This window comes from Ranitomeya imitator, chromosome 3, assembly GCF_032444005.1.
Source record: "Ranitomeya imitator isolate aRanImi1 chromosome 3, aRanImi1.pri, whole genome shotgun sequence".
NCBI classification, from domain to species: Eukaryota; Metazoa; Chordata; class Amphibia; order Anura; family Dendrobatidae; genus Ranitomeya; species Ranitomeya imitator.
Window position 1 is genome coordinate 126,201,081 of NC_091284.1, and position 15,958 is coordinate 126,217,038.

The 15,958-nt window shown below is 44.7% G+C and overlaps 1 protein-coding gene across 1 annotated transcript in view; it reads right to left on the reverse strand.

The window, feature by feature from the left end:
* The window catches only part of MKS1 (MKS transition zone complex subunit 1), a 57,070-nt gene extending 42,707 nt beyond the window's left edge, over positions 1 to 14,363 (reverse strand). The window contains exons 1-5 of the mRNA XM_069761393.1: positions 14,219 to 14,363; positions 14,028 to 14,146; positions 8,883 to 8,947; positions 5,792 to 5,947; positions 5,173 to 5,270 (exon numbers count right to left, since the gene is read on the reverse strand). Of these exons, the coding sequence (XP_069617494.1) occupies positions 5,173 to 5,270; positions 5,792 to 5,947; positions 8,883 to 8,947; positions 14,028 to 14,146; positions 14,219 to 14,295 (515 nt within the window). The 5' untranslated portion in view covers positions 14,296 to 14,363. The remainder of the gene's footprint in view (positions 1 to 5,172; positions 5,271 to 5,791; positions 5,948 to 8,882; positions 8,948 to 14,027; positions 14,147 to 14,218) is intronic.
* Between the last annotated feature and the right edge of the window lie 1,595 nt (positions 14,364 to 15,958).

Below are 15,958 nucleotides of genomic sequence, written 5' to 3' on the forward strand. Positions count from 1 at the left end.
CCTGTTACCTCTCCACTCATTCCCTCCTAGACCCTTCACAGTCCGGTTTCCGCCCCCTACATTCGACAGAAACTGCACTCATCAAGGTGACCAATGACCTTCTGACAGCAAAACGTAATGGTGACCACTCTCTGCTCATTCTTCTCGATCTTTCTGCAGCTTTCGACACTGTTGACCACCCTCTCTTACTCTCTAGGCTCCAGTCACTAGGCATTAAGGACACTGCTCTCTCCTGGTTCTCCTCCTACCTTTCTCACCGCTCCTTCAGTGTTCTGTTCTCTGGCTCCACTTCATCTCCTCTCCCTCTCTCTGTTGGGGTACCTCAGGGCTCAGTCCTTGGCCCCCTTCTCTTCTCCCTCTACACAGCCCCAATTGGACAGACCATCAGCAGATTTGGTTTTCAGTACCATCTTTACGCTGATGACACACAACTATACACGTCATCCCATGACCTTACTCCTGCTGTACTACAGAACGCCACTGACTGTCTGTCCGCAGTCTCTGACATCATGTCCGCTCTCTATCTGAAACTCAACCTCTCCAAAACTGGACTTCTTCTGCTCCCGCCTTCTACTAACCTCCCTAAATCTGACATTTCCCTCTCCGTGGGTGACACCATAATAACACCCCGGCAGCAGGCACGCTGTCTGGGTGTTATGTTTGATTCTGATCGCTCCTTCACCTCCCACATAGAATCTCTTGCCCGCTCGTGCCGCTTACACCTAAAGAACATCTCTAGAATCCGCCCTTTTCTCACCATGGAGACAAGAAAAAACTCTCACTGTTGCCCTAATCCACTCCCGTCTGGACTACTGTAAAGCTCTATTAATTGGCCTCCCCCTCACTCGACTTTCCCCTCTCCAGTCTATCCTTAATGCAGCAGCCAGGGTCGTCCATCTGGCTAATCGTTACTCGGACGTGTCCGCTCTTCGCCAGTCGTTACACTGGCTGCCCATTCATTACAGGATACAATTCAAAGCACTTGTTCTCACCCACAAAGCTCTCCACAGTGCGGCACCCCTTTACATCTCCTCCCTCATATCTGTCTATCGGCCTAGCCGATCACTGCACTCTGCAAACGACTTTCGATTAACCTCTGCACTAATCCGTACCTCCCACTCCCGACTCCAAAACTTCTCCCGTGCTGCGCCAATCCTCTGGAATGCTCTACCCCAAGATATTAGGACCATCCACAACTTGCATAGTTTTAGGCGCTCGCTCAATACTCATTTGTTCAGAGCGCCCTATCACGTTCCCTAATCAAACTCATTTTATGTTTGTGTGTGTGTGTAGCCCATTCAGTATCTCCATCTATTCCCCAACCCCTGAAGATGGCTGGACAATCATTGTAAATACATAATTGTAAATACACACCTGTACTTTGTAAGCTCTCACGAGCAGGGTTGTCTTATTTTGTCTTATTTTGCTTTATTACTGTATTGTTAACATTGTTACCTATGACTGTTGTGTTTGAAACTGTTAAACTGTAAAGCGCTGCGGAATATGTTGGCGCTATATAAAGATTATTATTATTATTATTATTATGGCCACATCAGTGTTGACCTGACCCAGAATCGCAGGATCCACCGGTGGGCCCTCCCCTTGCTTCTGTATGTTTGGGCCAGAGACACTTCGACTGATGTCTGAAGCATCATTTAAGACAGTACTGAAAACTACATTGAGTTCTGCAGCAGTGACTTAATAAAACTCCCTGTGCCACTTGTGACGCTAGTCACTACTCACTGACTTGTCACGAGACAGAATAGTCAAGAGATCTGTTGTCAGTACAAAGAGGGCTCATAATAGACAAAGGGAAAAGACAAAAGCGTAGTCAGGTCACAGTCCAAGGTCAGAGTATCAGGAAGGTAGCAGATCAAGACAAAGGGGAAGTCAAACCGATGGTAAAAAGTAAATCCAAGGTCGGCAACAGAGATCAGAATAAAACTCAGAGCACAGAGCAAGCACACACTACTTGATCAAAGCTACAATTGGTAATGGTCTGCCAATTATCAGAGTGCTAAATAGCCCTGAAATCACCCAAAAAGGAAGACACCTCACAGAGATCCCACAGACCCAGATAGGACAGCTGAGCTGCCATTCACAATGCTCATACCTCTGCCTCAGATTTGGCTGTTGAGCTGTCACTTACAATGCTGACAGCTCAATAAGCCCTCGATCCCATAGGGCGGCAGAGCTGTCATTCACAGTGTCCATAGGACACCGTGAGTGGTGGAATTGTGACACCACCTTAAAGGGAACCTGTCAGCAGGATTGTGCACAGTATCTTACAGTGTCAGGTCGGCGCCGTTATACTGATTAAATGATACCAGGAGCACACGGCGCCATCTTGGAGGAATTTTTTTCTTCAACAAGATGGCGCCACCAGCGCACTCGCAGTAGCAGCTATCGGATCACAGCTATATACACCGATAGCTGCTTCTGCGGAGGTGCGGCGGGCGCCATTTTCAAATGGATTTTTTTTCTAGTTGAATAACATGAAAAACATGTATTATTGGTGCAAGAAACATGCGACTATGCTGCAGAGCAGGTGCCACGGCTGGCGACTATGCTACAGAGCAGGTGCCACGGCTGGCGACTATGCTGCAGAGCAGGTGCCACGGCTGGCGACTATGCTGCAGAGCAGGTGCCACGGCTGGCACCTGCCTGCAGTAGTTTTCTGTCCTTCAGTATGTACATATATTCATTATGTAAACTAGGGGGCAGGTCAGTGAGGGATCAGTGACCTGTCAGCAGTCTGCTTTATGAATACCTAATCACAGCACCACATGAAGAACCCCTAAAGAACTAACAGGCAGGTAGTTGCTAACTACTTCATGTGCTCAGTGCCGATCTCGGCCGGCACAGAGTGGTCACTGACCACTCCTGCCGGCAATTCTGAGGCTTCCACGGACATCACATTGACAGAGCAGCAGGACATGATGGGACATGACTGCCGATGTCATGCTGACTGACAGCTGGCTCCCAACTGCCTAACTGCAGACAATCAGTTATCAATGAGTATGACATCGCAGGAGAGTAGCCACTGCTCCCCGCTGATGTACAACAGCTGAATCGCCAGACAGAGCGGACAGTGATCATGCTGGGTGGAACAGGCAGGTAATTAGCAAATGTCCGACTGTTAGTTCTAAGGCCAGAGTTGGGTTAGCCTCAGAACTGGACCATTCAATGTGACAGACCACATCTGGAGTGACTGCCAGCTGCTCTTTTTAGGGTGTGAAAGGACCAATATCTATGGACCTTCCCATCCTGATGGTGTCAGTTTGCTGCTGTCATTTTCACCTGTGTTGATTATGTAGATTGACAGGAGCCCATGTTCTTTTTGCTTTCTAACAGTCTGTATTTCACTATACTGGGGTCATTTATTTATTTATTTATTTGTCTTCAGAGTATAAGGTAATTTTTGCCTTCTTGAGCCCATGGGTACGTTCATTTTCAATCTAATACTGAATAATATGTTAACATGTGAAACAACCACATTTACTCATTTTTTTAAGTGGCTCTGAACATTTTTATAGCCAGTCAATCCAAAACAAACACCAGAAAACTGATCCTCTCGGAATGGGAAGATTCTTATATGCTGGATACTTTCTAGTCTAAAAATAATGGCTTGTAGCCCTCCCCAGCACAAACTATTACATTGGATCGTCTGTTTCTGGGGGTACCCATCTCCTTCCCAATTCCCCTCTGCATTAGGCAGTGAATTGTCAGTTTTTGAGCAATAAAACACTGGCTGACCCTAAACCCCAGCGAGAAAAATTCAAAGATGTCTCTCAGATAACTCCTTTACTAACACTCTACTAAAGATGTGGCTATCTAAGGATCAGAGGTTGCCCCAAATGCCTTATGTCCTAGATGTGTTCAGGAAGACGCGCGCCTTATCCATAGGGTATGCGATTGTGCGAATATACTGGAGTATTGGAAAAGAATTTTGATCTTAATCAAAAAAGAATACAACATTCTGTAACAACCAGATCCCAAAATTTGCATTCAGGCCTTCTGGGAGGAGGAACTGATCTGACCTCCCCAATAGTATTGGGCAACTTACGAACTCTGCATCAGTTATATCAATCAAAGATCAAAAAAAGATCCAAAGATCCACCTACTGTACGTTTAGGGAATTTATGGAAAAATTTGATCTACTGCTACGTCTGGAAGAAGGATCAAAAGAGGAGAACCTTGCATAAATTGTGTAGAACATGGGAGGACTGGAAAATTCACCAAAGCATGAATATTATGTCCTTACTTGGGGGTGCTGGGTAATATTATTACTGGTGTCAAGCGAGACATATCTGATTAAGGTCCTTGGAGTGATGCATATAAAATCTGTTTCCATAGTGTCCTTCCTTTTTCAGGTGAAAACTAAAGAACTTGGAGGCGTGGGACTTATTTTCATAATGCTTATTTGCACATGAGCGTACAGATTGCCATATTCAACTTAAATATGTTGATTAATATAATAAGATACTTGTTAATTGCTATGTGGTCCAGAACAAGGGGGGGGGGAGGGGTTTGGATGGGTGTTTATTTGTTGATGTTGAAAAATTGAATAAAAATGTATCTTTTTTTTTTTCTTAAAAAGCATGGGGGTGGATCAATCATGCTTTGGGTTGTGTTGCAGCCAAGGGCACGGGGAACATTTCTCGGGTAGAGGGAACAATGGATTCAATAAAATTTCAACAAATTCTTGATGCAAACATATCACCATCTGTAAAAAAGCTAAAGTTGAAAAGAGGATGGCTTCTACAAATAGATAATTATTCTTAACACAAAATCCACAACAGACGACCTCAAAAGGTGCAAGCTGAAGGTTTTACAATGGCCCTCACAGTCCCCTGATCTGAATATCATTGCATGCAAAATGACCCAGGAATCTCATAGAACTGGAATTATCTTCTAACAGGCAAATTTAATTTATAACACATCCAACTGGGAAACTTATTATTTAAAGAGCTTTTGATTAAAAAATATACTTTGTTCGTGAGACAACTCCTTTAGAAATTATTATATTTTTATTTCCTATTAAAATGTCCAACAAGCTGAGAGAAAACTGGAGACTCTTCTTGACAAGAGACATTTGACAAGTCTGCTTAGTAAAACTTGCACTTTTCTCCACTTTTCCCCTCTAATAAAGTTACTGTAACTGTCACTTACATTGATCTCTTGTCTTGCCGTCGTCTCCTGACATTTGCCATACGATCAGCCAAGAACGTGGGCGTTTCGTGTTCAGAGGTGGTCACTGACTGACAATGCTGAGCAAAGGAAGAACGGCGGCCATCAGTACAACCAATAGCTCAAACAAAGCACAGGACACACAAGATATATCCTAAATCCACAAATTATTACATGAATTGCTTTAGGACTGGCACTTCGAAGTGTCGCATACAAGTTTATGAATGTTTTGCGAGTTTGACCATTCACCAGATCCAAAGATGTCCATGCAGGAAATTTCAATTTTAGACAGGGTGAGTCAATGCAAAGAGCATTTTTTATTTTCAATTGAAGAGGGTTGCCGCCTCTGGACAAACCTCTCTCTAATTGATGACATGTTGATTGATGTCGCATGTTGGGAATATACAACCCCAGCTGTTATCACCAAAAGAAAACGCAGGGAAAAATGCACAATGCTCAATTAAACATGTAACACAACGGTCTTACATGTTAACATCCAAGCTTCCAAAACTCTCTTTTCACCAAAAAAGCAAGGATTGTTTGTAGGAATTGCGTTACGTACTAATACCGTTCCCAAAAATGCCATTTGGTTGACGCCTACCTCCTCTAAGTTGGTGTATCGATCATAATCTGTGTAAGTAAAGATACGGGTATTCTTCCGTCCTCCTCTCCGCTCTGAAGATAAGATGTCCTGATGATACTGCCGATCCAGGGGTGTGCAACAAGCAGATTCATTCTTATACAGCTCATATTCAAACTGTATGGATTAGAAGACAAAAGGCATCTAAGAATCATGATCTCAACAAGAAACGGAAATTCTATACAGTAATAACATCATTTATATTTTCCCCTTAACTCCTCCAGTATATTACACAACTGTTGCCATACAGCCAAGGGCTGAACTAGTATACGGTATATTCGGCCCCCAAAATACACTAAGGATTGGACCCCCCAATGGCTCTTGGTTTTGCCAACTGTACTACTGCCATATAATACATTTTCTTTCCAAGGATATGTGCACACGCTGCATTTGCTGCAGCGCAAAAAAAAAAAAACACAAAAACGCAGCATTTTACAGCACCAGCAAAGTGAATGAAGGTCCTGAAATCTAATGCTCATGCAGCTTTGCTTTTCCTTGCAGATTTGAATCAGTGTCATATCTGCAGCATGTCAATTCTTAAGATGTTTTTCACCCATTGTAAAGACTGGGAAAAAATGCGTCAAGAACATGCGTATCTTATGCAGCATTTTTCCTGCCAAGAGACACACACGTTTTTGGTGCAGAAGCGTCAGTAGAAAAAAACTTAAACGTGTGCACATACCCTAAGGGGCTTTGACATTGCTGACGTTTTGGATACATTGTAACTATGGGTTTCTTATGTTGTATCTCATGTAGATAACCTTGATAAAGGCTTGATTAGAAGAAGTGATATTTTTTATGGCTTCACTGGTCAAACCCATGCCAATAGGCAGAAAAGAAGACTTAGTTTCCGCACAAGGTGCATGTGCTTAAACAGTCCAATATGGGAGAATATCAGTGCCTTGCAAAAGTATTCGGCCCCCTGGAACTTTTCAACCTTTTCCCACATATCATCCTTCAAACATAAAGACACCAAATGTAAATTTTTGGTGAAGAATCAACAACTGGAACACAATTGTGAAGTTGAATGAAATTTATTGGTTATTTTAAATTTTTGTGGAAGTTCAAAAACTGAAAACTGGGGCGTGCAATATTATTCGACCCCTTTACTTTCAGTGCAGCAAACTCACTCCAGAAGCTCATTGTGGATCTCTGAATGATCCAATGTTGTCCTAAATGTCTAATGATGATAAATATAATCCACCTGTGTGTAATCAAGTCTCCGTATAAATGCACCTGCTCTGTGATAGTCTCAGGGTTCTGTTTGAAGCACAGAGAGAGTCATGAAGACCAAGGAACACAACAGGTAGGTGCGTGATACTGTTGTGAAGAAGTTTAAAGCTGGATTTGGATACAAAATGATTTCCAAAACATTAAACATCCCAAGGAGCACTGTGCAAGCGATCATATTGAAATGGAAGGAGTATCATACCACTGCAAATCTACCAAGACCCGGCCGTCCCTCTAAACTTTCATCTCAAACAAGGAGAAGACTGATCAGAGATGCAGCCAAGAAACCCATGATCACTCTGGATGAACTGCAGAGCTCTACAGCTGAGGTGGGACAATCTGTCCATAGGACAACAATCAGTCGTACACTGCACAAATCTGGCCTTTATAGAAGAGTGGCAAGAAGAAAGCTATTTCTCAAAGATTTCCATAAAAAGTGTTGCTTAAAGTTTGCAACAAGCCACCTGGGAGACACACCAAACATGTGGAAGAAGGTGCTCTGGTCAGATGAAACCAAAATCGAACTTTCTGGCAACAATGCCAAATGATATGTTTGGCGTAAAGGCAACACAGCTCATCACCCTGACCACACCATCCCCACTGTTAAACATGGTAGTGGCAGCATCATGGTTTAAACCTGCTTTTCTTCAGCAGGGACAGGGAAGATGGTTAAAATTGATGGGAAGATTATTATTATTATTATTTATTTATATAGCACCATTGATTCCATGGTGCTGTACATGAGAAGGGGTTACATACAAGTTACAAATATCACATACAGTAAACAAACTAACAATGACGGACTGATACAGAGGGGCGAGGACCCTGCCCTTGCGGGCTTACATTCTACAGGATTATGGGGAAGGAGACAGTAGGTTGAGGGTTGCAGGAGCTCCGGTGTTGGTGAGGCGGTAGCTCCGGTGTTGGTGAGGCGGTAGCTCCGGTGTTGGTGAGGCAGTAGCTCCGGTGTTGGTGAGGCAGTAGCTCCGGTGTTGGTGAGGCGGTAGCTTCGTTGGTGATGATGAAGATGGATGGAGCCAAATACAGGACCATTCTTGAAGAAAACCTGTTGGAGTCGACAAAAGACCTGAGACTGGGATGGAGATTTGTCTTCCAACAAGATAATGATCCCAAACATAAAGCAAAATCTACAATGGAATGGTTCACAAATAAACGTATCCAGGTGTTAGAATGGCCAAGTCAAAGTCCAGACCTCAATCCCATTGAGAATTTGTGGAAAGAGCTGAAAACTGCTGTTCACAAACGATCTCCATCAAACCTCACTGAGCTCGAACTGTTTGCCAAGGAAGAATGGGCAAGAATTTCAGTCTCTCAATGTACAAAACTGATAGAGACATACCCCAAGCGACTTGCAGCTGTAATCGCAGCAAAAGGTGGCGCAACAAAGTATTAAGTTAAAGGGACCGAATAATATTGCACGCCCCACTTTTCCGTTTTTGAATTTCCACAAAAATGTAAAATAACCAATAAATTTCGTTCAACTTCACAATTGTGTTCCACTTGTTGATTCTTCACCAAAAAATTTACATTTGGTATCTTTATGTTTGAAGCATGATATGTGGGAAAAGGTTGAAAAGTTCCAGGGGGCCGAATTCTTTCACAAGGCACTGTACTCTGCCAGTATAGGGGTGATGACTGCCAGATAGAGAGGTCAGGTACAGACTATCAGTCTGCTGCTACCTGATGACTGACCCCATACCTTACTAGGTCACACTTAGATTTTTCTTTGCTCTGCAAAAAATACAAAGACAAAATAGTCCTCAAATATGGCTGAAGAAACAGACACTAAGAAATAAAGTACCGCGCTAAAAAGCTTCTCCTGCCAGGATATCACAACTTCTTCATCATCACCAGCTCGGTACCCACCTATATTTTCAATTTAAGGAAGAAAGAAAGAGAATGTGAAATACTTAATCAGAACACTCAGAATAACATAAAATGGCTGCTGATAACACTAAAGAGGTTGTCCGGCCTTAGGCTACAAGTCTGCAATCACTCTATGGCAGGATTCTGGGAGGACAGTGTCGGGAGTGGGCAGTCATGTCATATTCATACTCCCAGCCACATTCCAGCTAGACTTGGCCAGCTGCGCTCAATACACTTGCACTGAGTGAGGCCACGAGCATCTAGTCGGCATGTGTCCACGTGAATGAAAATCACATACTTGCAGTCACGCACCTGCCGCTCCCGGGACTGGAAAATCCACACAGCATCATATAGAATGGCTGAAGACTTGTAGCCTAAGGTGGGACAACCTCTTTTATGCCATAAGGGCAATTTTTATTATAAGGCATGGTATGCATGTGCCCATGTTCCCCTTATCTTGCACAGTTGACATCATACTAACCACCAACTAAGGCTACGTTCACATTAGCGTTTTGCGTGTTTGCGTCGGGCGACGCAGCGGCGACGCATGCGTCATGTGCCCCTATATTTAACATGGGGGACGCATGGACATGCGTTGTGCTGCATTGTGTGATGCATGCGGTTTTTTTGCCGCAAGCGTCGGGCGCAGAAAACGCAACAAGTTGCATTTTTCTTGCGTCCAAATATCGGCAAAAAAACGACGCATGCGTCGCAAAACGCAGCGTTTTTGCGTGCGTTTTTATTTGCGTTGTGCGTTGCGTCGCCGACGCAGCGGCGCACAACGCAAATGTGAACGTAGCCTTATCTAACCTAGACAAGCTGTGGGCAGAATTATTAGGCAACTTGTATTCTTCAGGCAAAATCGTCCAAAAAAAGAGATTTAATAGAGTCTGAAAAGTCAAATAAAGTTTAATCCCTACCGAGGGATGCAGCACTCTTAAAATCGCTAAGGTATTGTGGTGTGATCACTGAACCGTCAAAAGTTTTGTTGAAAATAGTCAACGGGGTTGCAAAAAAAAAGTGTTGAGAAAAAAGAAGCTCATTATCTGACAAAGATTTGAGAAGAAGAATCAAATGTGGAGCGACCAGGAACCCATTACCCTCCAGTGCTGCCATATTCCATAACTGCAGCCTCCTTGGAAACGTCAAGACTGGGCCAAGATATACGTGAAGATAGATTTATCAAAGGTTTTATGGACGGATGAGATGAGAGTGACTCTTGACGGACCAGATGGATGGGCCCGAGGCTGGATCGGTAAGACACAGACCTTCCCTTCCACTCAGACGCCAGGAAGGTGGAGGTGGGGCACTGCTATGGGCTGGCATTATGAAAAATGAACTAGTTAGAAGTTTTCAGGTTGAAGATGGACTCAAAATCTACTCCCAAATATAGCACCCATTTTTAGAACACACTTTCTTCAAGCATCAATATAGGAAAAAGTCTGCAACTTTCAAGAAGACAATCTCTAAATTATGCCAAATGCATTTAGCTGAAAAATTCCATCACATAATACCAGAAAAAGGAGTCATGACTCAACAAAACGTAAAATTTTATTTCATTAAATTAAAACACAATTATTGAGGTTCTCACACTTATCACTGATGAAACAGTAATGACAGGGGCTGAACAGTTATTTTGTATAATTGAACTTATTTCTCAGTACAATAACTGAATCTGTCGTGTAGAAAATCACATGATATTAAGGGGTTGCTTCTCATAAGGTCTACAACCACATAGCAGGGGCAGGCCAGTGTATATACCTTATAGAGTTATACTGTCCCTCAAGAAGACCATGATTTGTATGGAGGACAATGCCCCACCACATGCATCAAAGTCACCACTGCTTGGCTGTCAGTAAAGGTCTCAAAGGTTTATTTTCCTTTATTTTACTCATCTCTCTCTCTCGCTCTCTCTCTCTCTCGAAAAGCTGGTGTTACACAGTGCAAATCGCTACAGCGCACAAGCGACAACATGGCGATAGGCGTCCAAGCCCCTAGGACCTATGTCATCACTCTGCCCACGCCCCTTCATTGGCTGAAAAAAATGGCGCCAAGCGCGTCATACGAAACGCGACTTTGGCGCAAAAGTCGCGTACCGCATGGCCGACCCCACACAGGGATCGGGTCGGGTTTCATGAAACCCGACTTTGCCAAAAGTCGGCGACTTTTGAAAATGAACGATCCGTTTCGCTCAACCCTAGTGCTAACCACTGCACCACCGTGCTGCCAAGATCAAAGAACAATGACATGGCCCTCTCTTCACCTGACCTAAACCCTATTGAGAACTTGTGGACCCTTCTTAAACAGGAGATTTACAATGAGCAGTGTCTGGGAAGCTGTGGTTGGTGCTTCCCTAAAAGTTGATCGTCAACAGATTAAGAAACGGACAGACTCCATGGATGGAAGGTTTGTGACTTATTGAAAAGAAGAAGGTCTACCGTCACACAGTGACTAGGAACTGTGGGCGCTTACCTGATTCCTCGAACTAGGTGACGCCTTTGTCTATCCCTGTCCCTGAATTACCCCAGATGGTAAAGGTGCCAGGGTAAAGCACTTTGCTCTGATACTACCTTAGCCCTTTTATGTTCTCTCCCCCACCCAGGGAGGTGTGAGGCTGAAGTGTATAGGATTACACTAACCAGACAGACAAGGGAAGACAGACAAGGATAAAAAGAAAACTACAATCATACAAATACACTCACAAAACAACAGAGTAGAACACCGGGGAGAGATTGGTAGGAGAAACCACATAGGTGAGGATAAGGCTAAGCACTCAACGAAATCTCCAGAACAACTCTCCAAACACGAACTGCTCCTATGACACCAAACCAGGCAGAATGAATTATCACTGGCACGGTCAGAAGCAAGGAGGAGGGTTCTTATACCTGCCTGGAGTAGCAAACTCAAAACAGCTGATACAACCCAAGACTGAGAACTCCAGGAGTCCAACTAAGCAGTTTCACCTTTCCAGCGTCAGAGAAAAGAAAGCCAGAACTGCTAATAGGACGGTAATGCTGTTCTAACTACCGCAGGTGTATGTGTCACCAGACGCTGCGATCCGCTGACTCCACTCTGTCCTGGTATCCACCTGACAGCTATATTGGTCACTGATATTTTGTTCAAATGTAAGAAATTTATTTTTGTACATTTGAGTAGTTGCATAATAATTCTGCACACGAATAGTTATTCAATAATTAATAACAAAGACGAAACCTCACTATTACTTTCTTAAATATTCAGGTTTACTAATCATTTGAATAAACCGACAGCTCTGTACAGTAGTTGTACAATAATAAAATTAATCATCAAAAGTACAAATTAAATAATAAAGGCGCCAACAACAGTGCATCATGTGTCCCAGGTCTAGACAACAGAAAAGAGGAAAAAATATATGACACTAAATCAAAGGATTTCATACATCAGCTGCTTACTGTGTCTGTGCTAAACAGTCTGAGAGGTGCTATATACAGTACTTACTGGTACCAGTGCCCGTTCCCTATACCTTACTGGCACCGGCGACCCTTCCCTATACATTACTGGCACCGGTGACCGTTCCCTATACATTACTGGTACCAGTGACCCTTCCCCTATCCATTACTGGTACCAGTGACCCTTCCCCTATACATTACTGGTACCAGTGACCCTTCCCCTATACATTACTGGTACCAGTGACCCTTCCCTATACATTACTGGTACCAGTGACCCTTCCCCTATACATTACTGGTACCAGTGACCCTCCCCTATCCATTACTGGTACCAGTGACCCTCCCCTATCCATTACTGGTACCAGTGACCCTCCCCTATCCATTACTGGTACCAGTGACCCTTCCCCTATCCATTACTGGTACGAGTGACCCTCCCCTATCCATTACTGGTACCAGTGACCCTTCCCCTATACATTACTGGTACCAGTGACCCTCCCCTATACATTACTGGTACCAGTGACCCTCCCCTATCCATTACTGATACCAGTGACCCTCCCCTATCCATTACTGGTACCAGTGACCCTCCCCTATCCATTACTGGTACCAGTGACCCTCCCCTATCCATTACTGATACCAGTGACCCTTCCCTATACATTACTGGTACCAGTGACCCTTCCCTATACATTACTGGTACCAGTGACCCTTCCCTATCCATTACTGATACCAGTGACCCTTCCCTATACATTACTGGTACCAGTGACCCTTCCCTATACATTACTGGTACCAGTGACCCTTCCCCTATACATTACTGGTACCAGTGACCCTTCCCTATACATTACTGGTACCAGTGACCCTTCCCTATACATTACTGGTACCAGTGACCCTCCCCTATCCATTACTGGTACCAGTGACCCTCCCCTATCCATTACTGATGATACCAGTGACCCTTCCCTATACATTACTGGTACCAGTGACCCTTCCCTATACATTACTGGTACCAGTGACCCTCCCCTATACATTACTGGTACCAGTGACCCTTCCCCTATCCATTACTGGTACCAGTGACCCTCCCCTATCCATTACTGATACCAGTGACCCTTCCCTATCCATTACTGATACCAGTGACCCTTCCCTATACATTACTGGTACCAGTGACCCTCCCCTATCCATTACTGGTACCAGTGACCCTCCCCTATCCATTACTGATACCAGTGACCCTCCCCTATCCATTACTGGTACCAGTGACCCTTCCCTATACATTACTGGTACCAGTGACCCTTCCCCTATACATTACTGGTACCAGTGACCCTCCCCTATCCATTACTGATACCAGTGACCCTCCCCTATCCATTACTGGTACCAGTGACCCTTCCCTATACATTACTGGTACCAGTGACCCTTCCCTATACATTACTGGTACCAGTGACCCTTCCCCTATACATTACTGGTACCAGTGACCCTTCCCCTATCCACTACTGGTACCAGTGACCTTCCCCTATACATTACTGGTACCAGTGACCCTTCCCTATACATTACTGGTACCAGTGACCCTTCCCTATACATTACTGGTACCAGTGACCCTCCCCTATCCATTACTGGTACCAGTGACCCTTCCCTATCCATTACTGGTATTGGTGGCTTTTACCTATACTTACCGGTGCCGGTGTTGGAGCTCAGGGTCCGCAGCGCGATGTCCCCTCGGCCTCCTTCCTGCTGCTGCTCCTGTACCCGCTGCACCAGGGCACTGACCGGAGACGCCCGCTGCAGCTTTACCCTGCAGACACACACATGTCACCGGCCGCTCACTGATAACTACGGCCACCATAAGGCGTCACCGCTCTCTTACCGGATCTTCAGGTTCTTGATGGGGTCCCGTGACCTGTACACCGCCTCCCCGGAGTCCTGGGTCCATTCTTCCGCCATCACGGACCTGCGCGTCCTCGTCTCCCAGGTAACTGCTACGTGCGCGCTCACCGGTCCTAGCGTCACCACGTCCTGAACGAATGGGATAATCTGTCACGACTGCTTTGTTCAGTGTAAACAAATGCGCCCTCTGCGGGTGGGAATCCGAATAACAGTGAAAATAGGACAGTACTGACTGAGCGTCATCCGGGAGTGATGGGAGACTGTTATCAGGGAGCACCGTACACCGAGCACTGTATACCGAGTGCCCGCAGCACTGCCCTGGTCCTGCATGAGGGTGCGACCGCCCCCCAACTGATAAGAGCTTGTCTCACCCATCCCTATAGATGCCATAAGAGCATGTCTCACCTATCCCTATAGATGCCATAAGAGCTTGTCTCACCTATCCCTATAGATGCCATAAGAGCATGTCTCACCTATCCCTATAGATGCCATAAGAGCATGCCTCACCTATCCCTATAGATGCCATAAGAGCATGTCTCACCTATCCCTATAGATGCCATAAGAGCTTGTCTCACCTATCCCTATAGATGCCATAAGAGCATGTCTCACCTATCCCTATAGATGCCATAAGAGCTTGTCTCACCTATCCCTATAGATGCCATAAGAGCTTGTCTCACCTATCCCTATAGATGCCATAAGAGCATGTCTCACCTATCCCTATAGATGCCATAAGAGCTTGTCTCACCTATCCCTATAGATGCCATAAGAGCATGCCTCACCTATCCCTATAGATGCCATAAGAGCATGTCTCACCTATCCCTATAGATGCCATAAGAGCATGCCTCACCTATCCCTATAGATGCCATAAGAGCATGTCTCACCTATCCCTATAGATGCCATAAGAGCTTGTCTCACCTATCCCTATAGATGCCATAAGAGCATGTCTCACCTATCCCTATAGATGCCATAAGAGCATGTCTCACCTATCCCTATAGATGCCATAAGAGCTTGTCTCACCTATCCCTATAGATGCCATAAGAGCATGTCTCACCTATCCCTATAGATGCCATAAGAGCATGTCTCACCCATCCCTATAGATGCCATAAGAGCTTGTCTCACCTATCCCTATAGATGCCATAAGAGCATGTCTCACCTATCCCTATAGATGCCATAAGAGCTTGTCTCACCCATCCCTATAGATGCCATAAGAGCATGTCTCACCCATCCCTATAGATGCCATAAGAGCATGTCTCACCTATCCCTATAGATGCCATAAGAGCATGCCTCACCTATCCCTATAGATGCCATAAGAGCATGTCTCACCTATCCCTATAGATGCCATAAGAGCTTGTCTCACCTATCCCTATAGATGCCATAAGAGCTTGTCTCACCTATCCCTATAGATGCCATAAGAGCATGTCTCACCTATCCCTATAGATGCCATAAGAGCATGCCTCACCTATCCCTATAGATGCCATAAGAGCATGTCTCACCTATCCCTATAGATGCCATAAGAGCTTGTCTCACCTATCCCTATAGATGCCATAAGAGCTTGTCTCACCTATCCCTATAGATGCCATAAGAGCATGTCTCACCTATCCCTATAGATGCCATAAGAGCTTGTCTCACCTATCCCTATAGATGCCATAAGAGCATGTCTCACCTATCCCTATAGATGCCATAAGAGCATGTCTCACCTATCCCTATAGATGCCATAAGA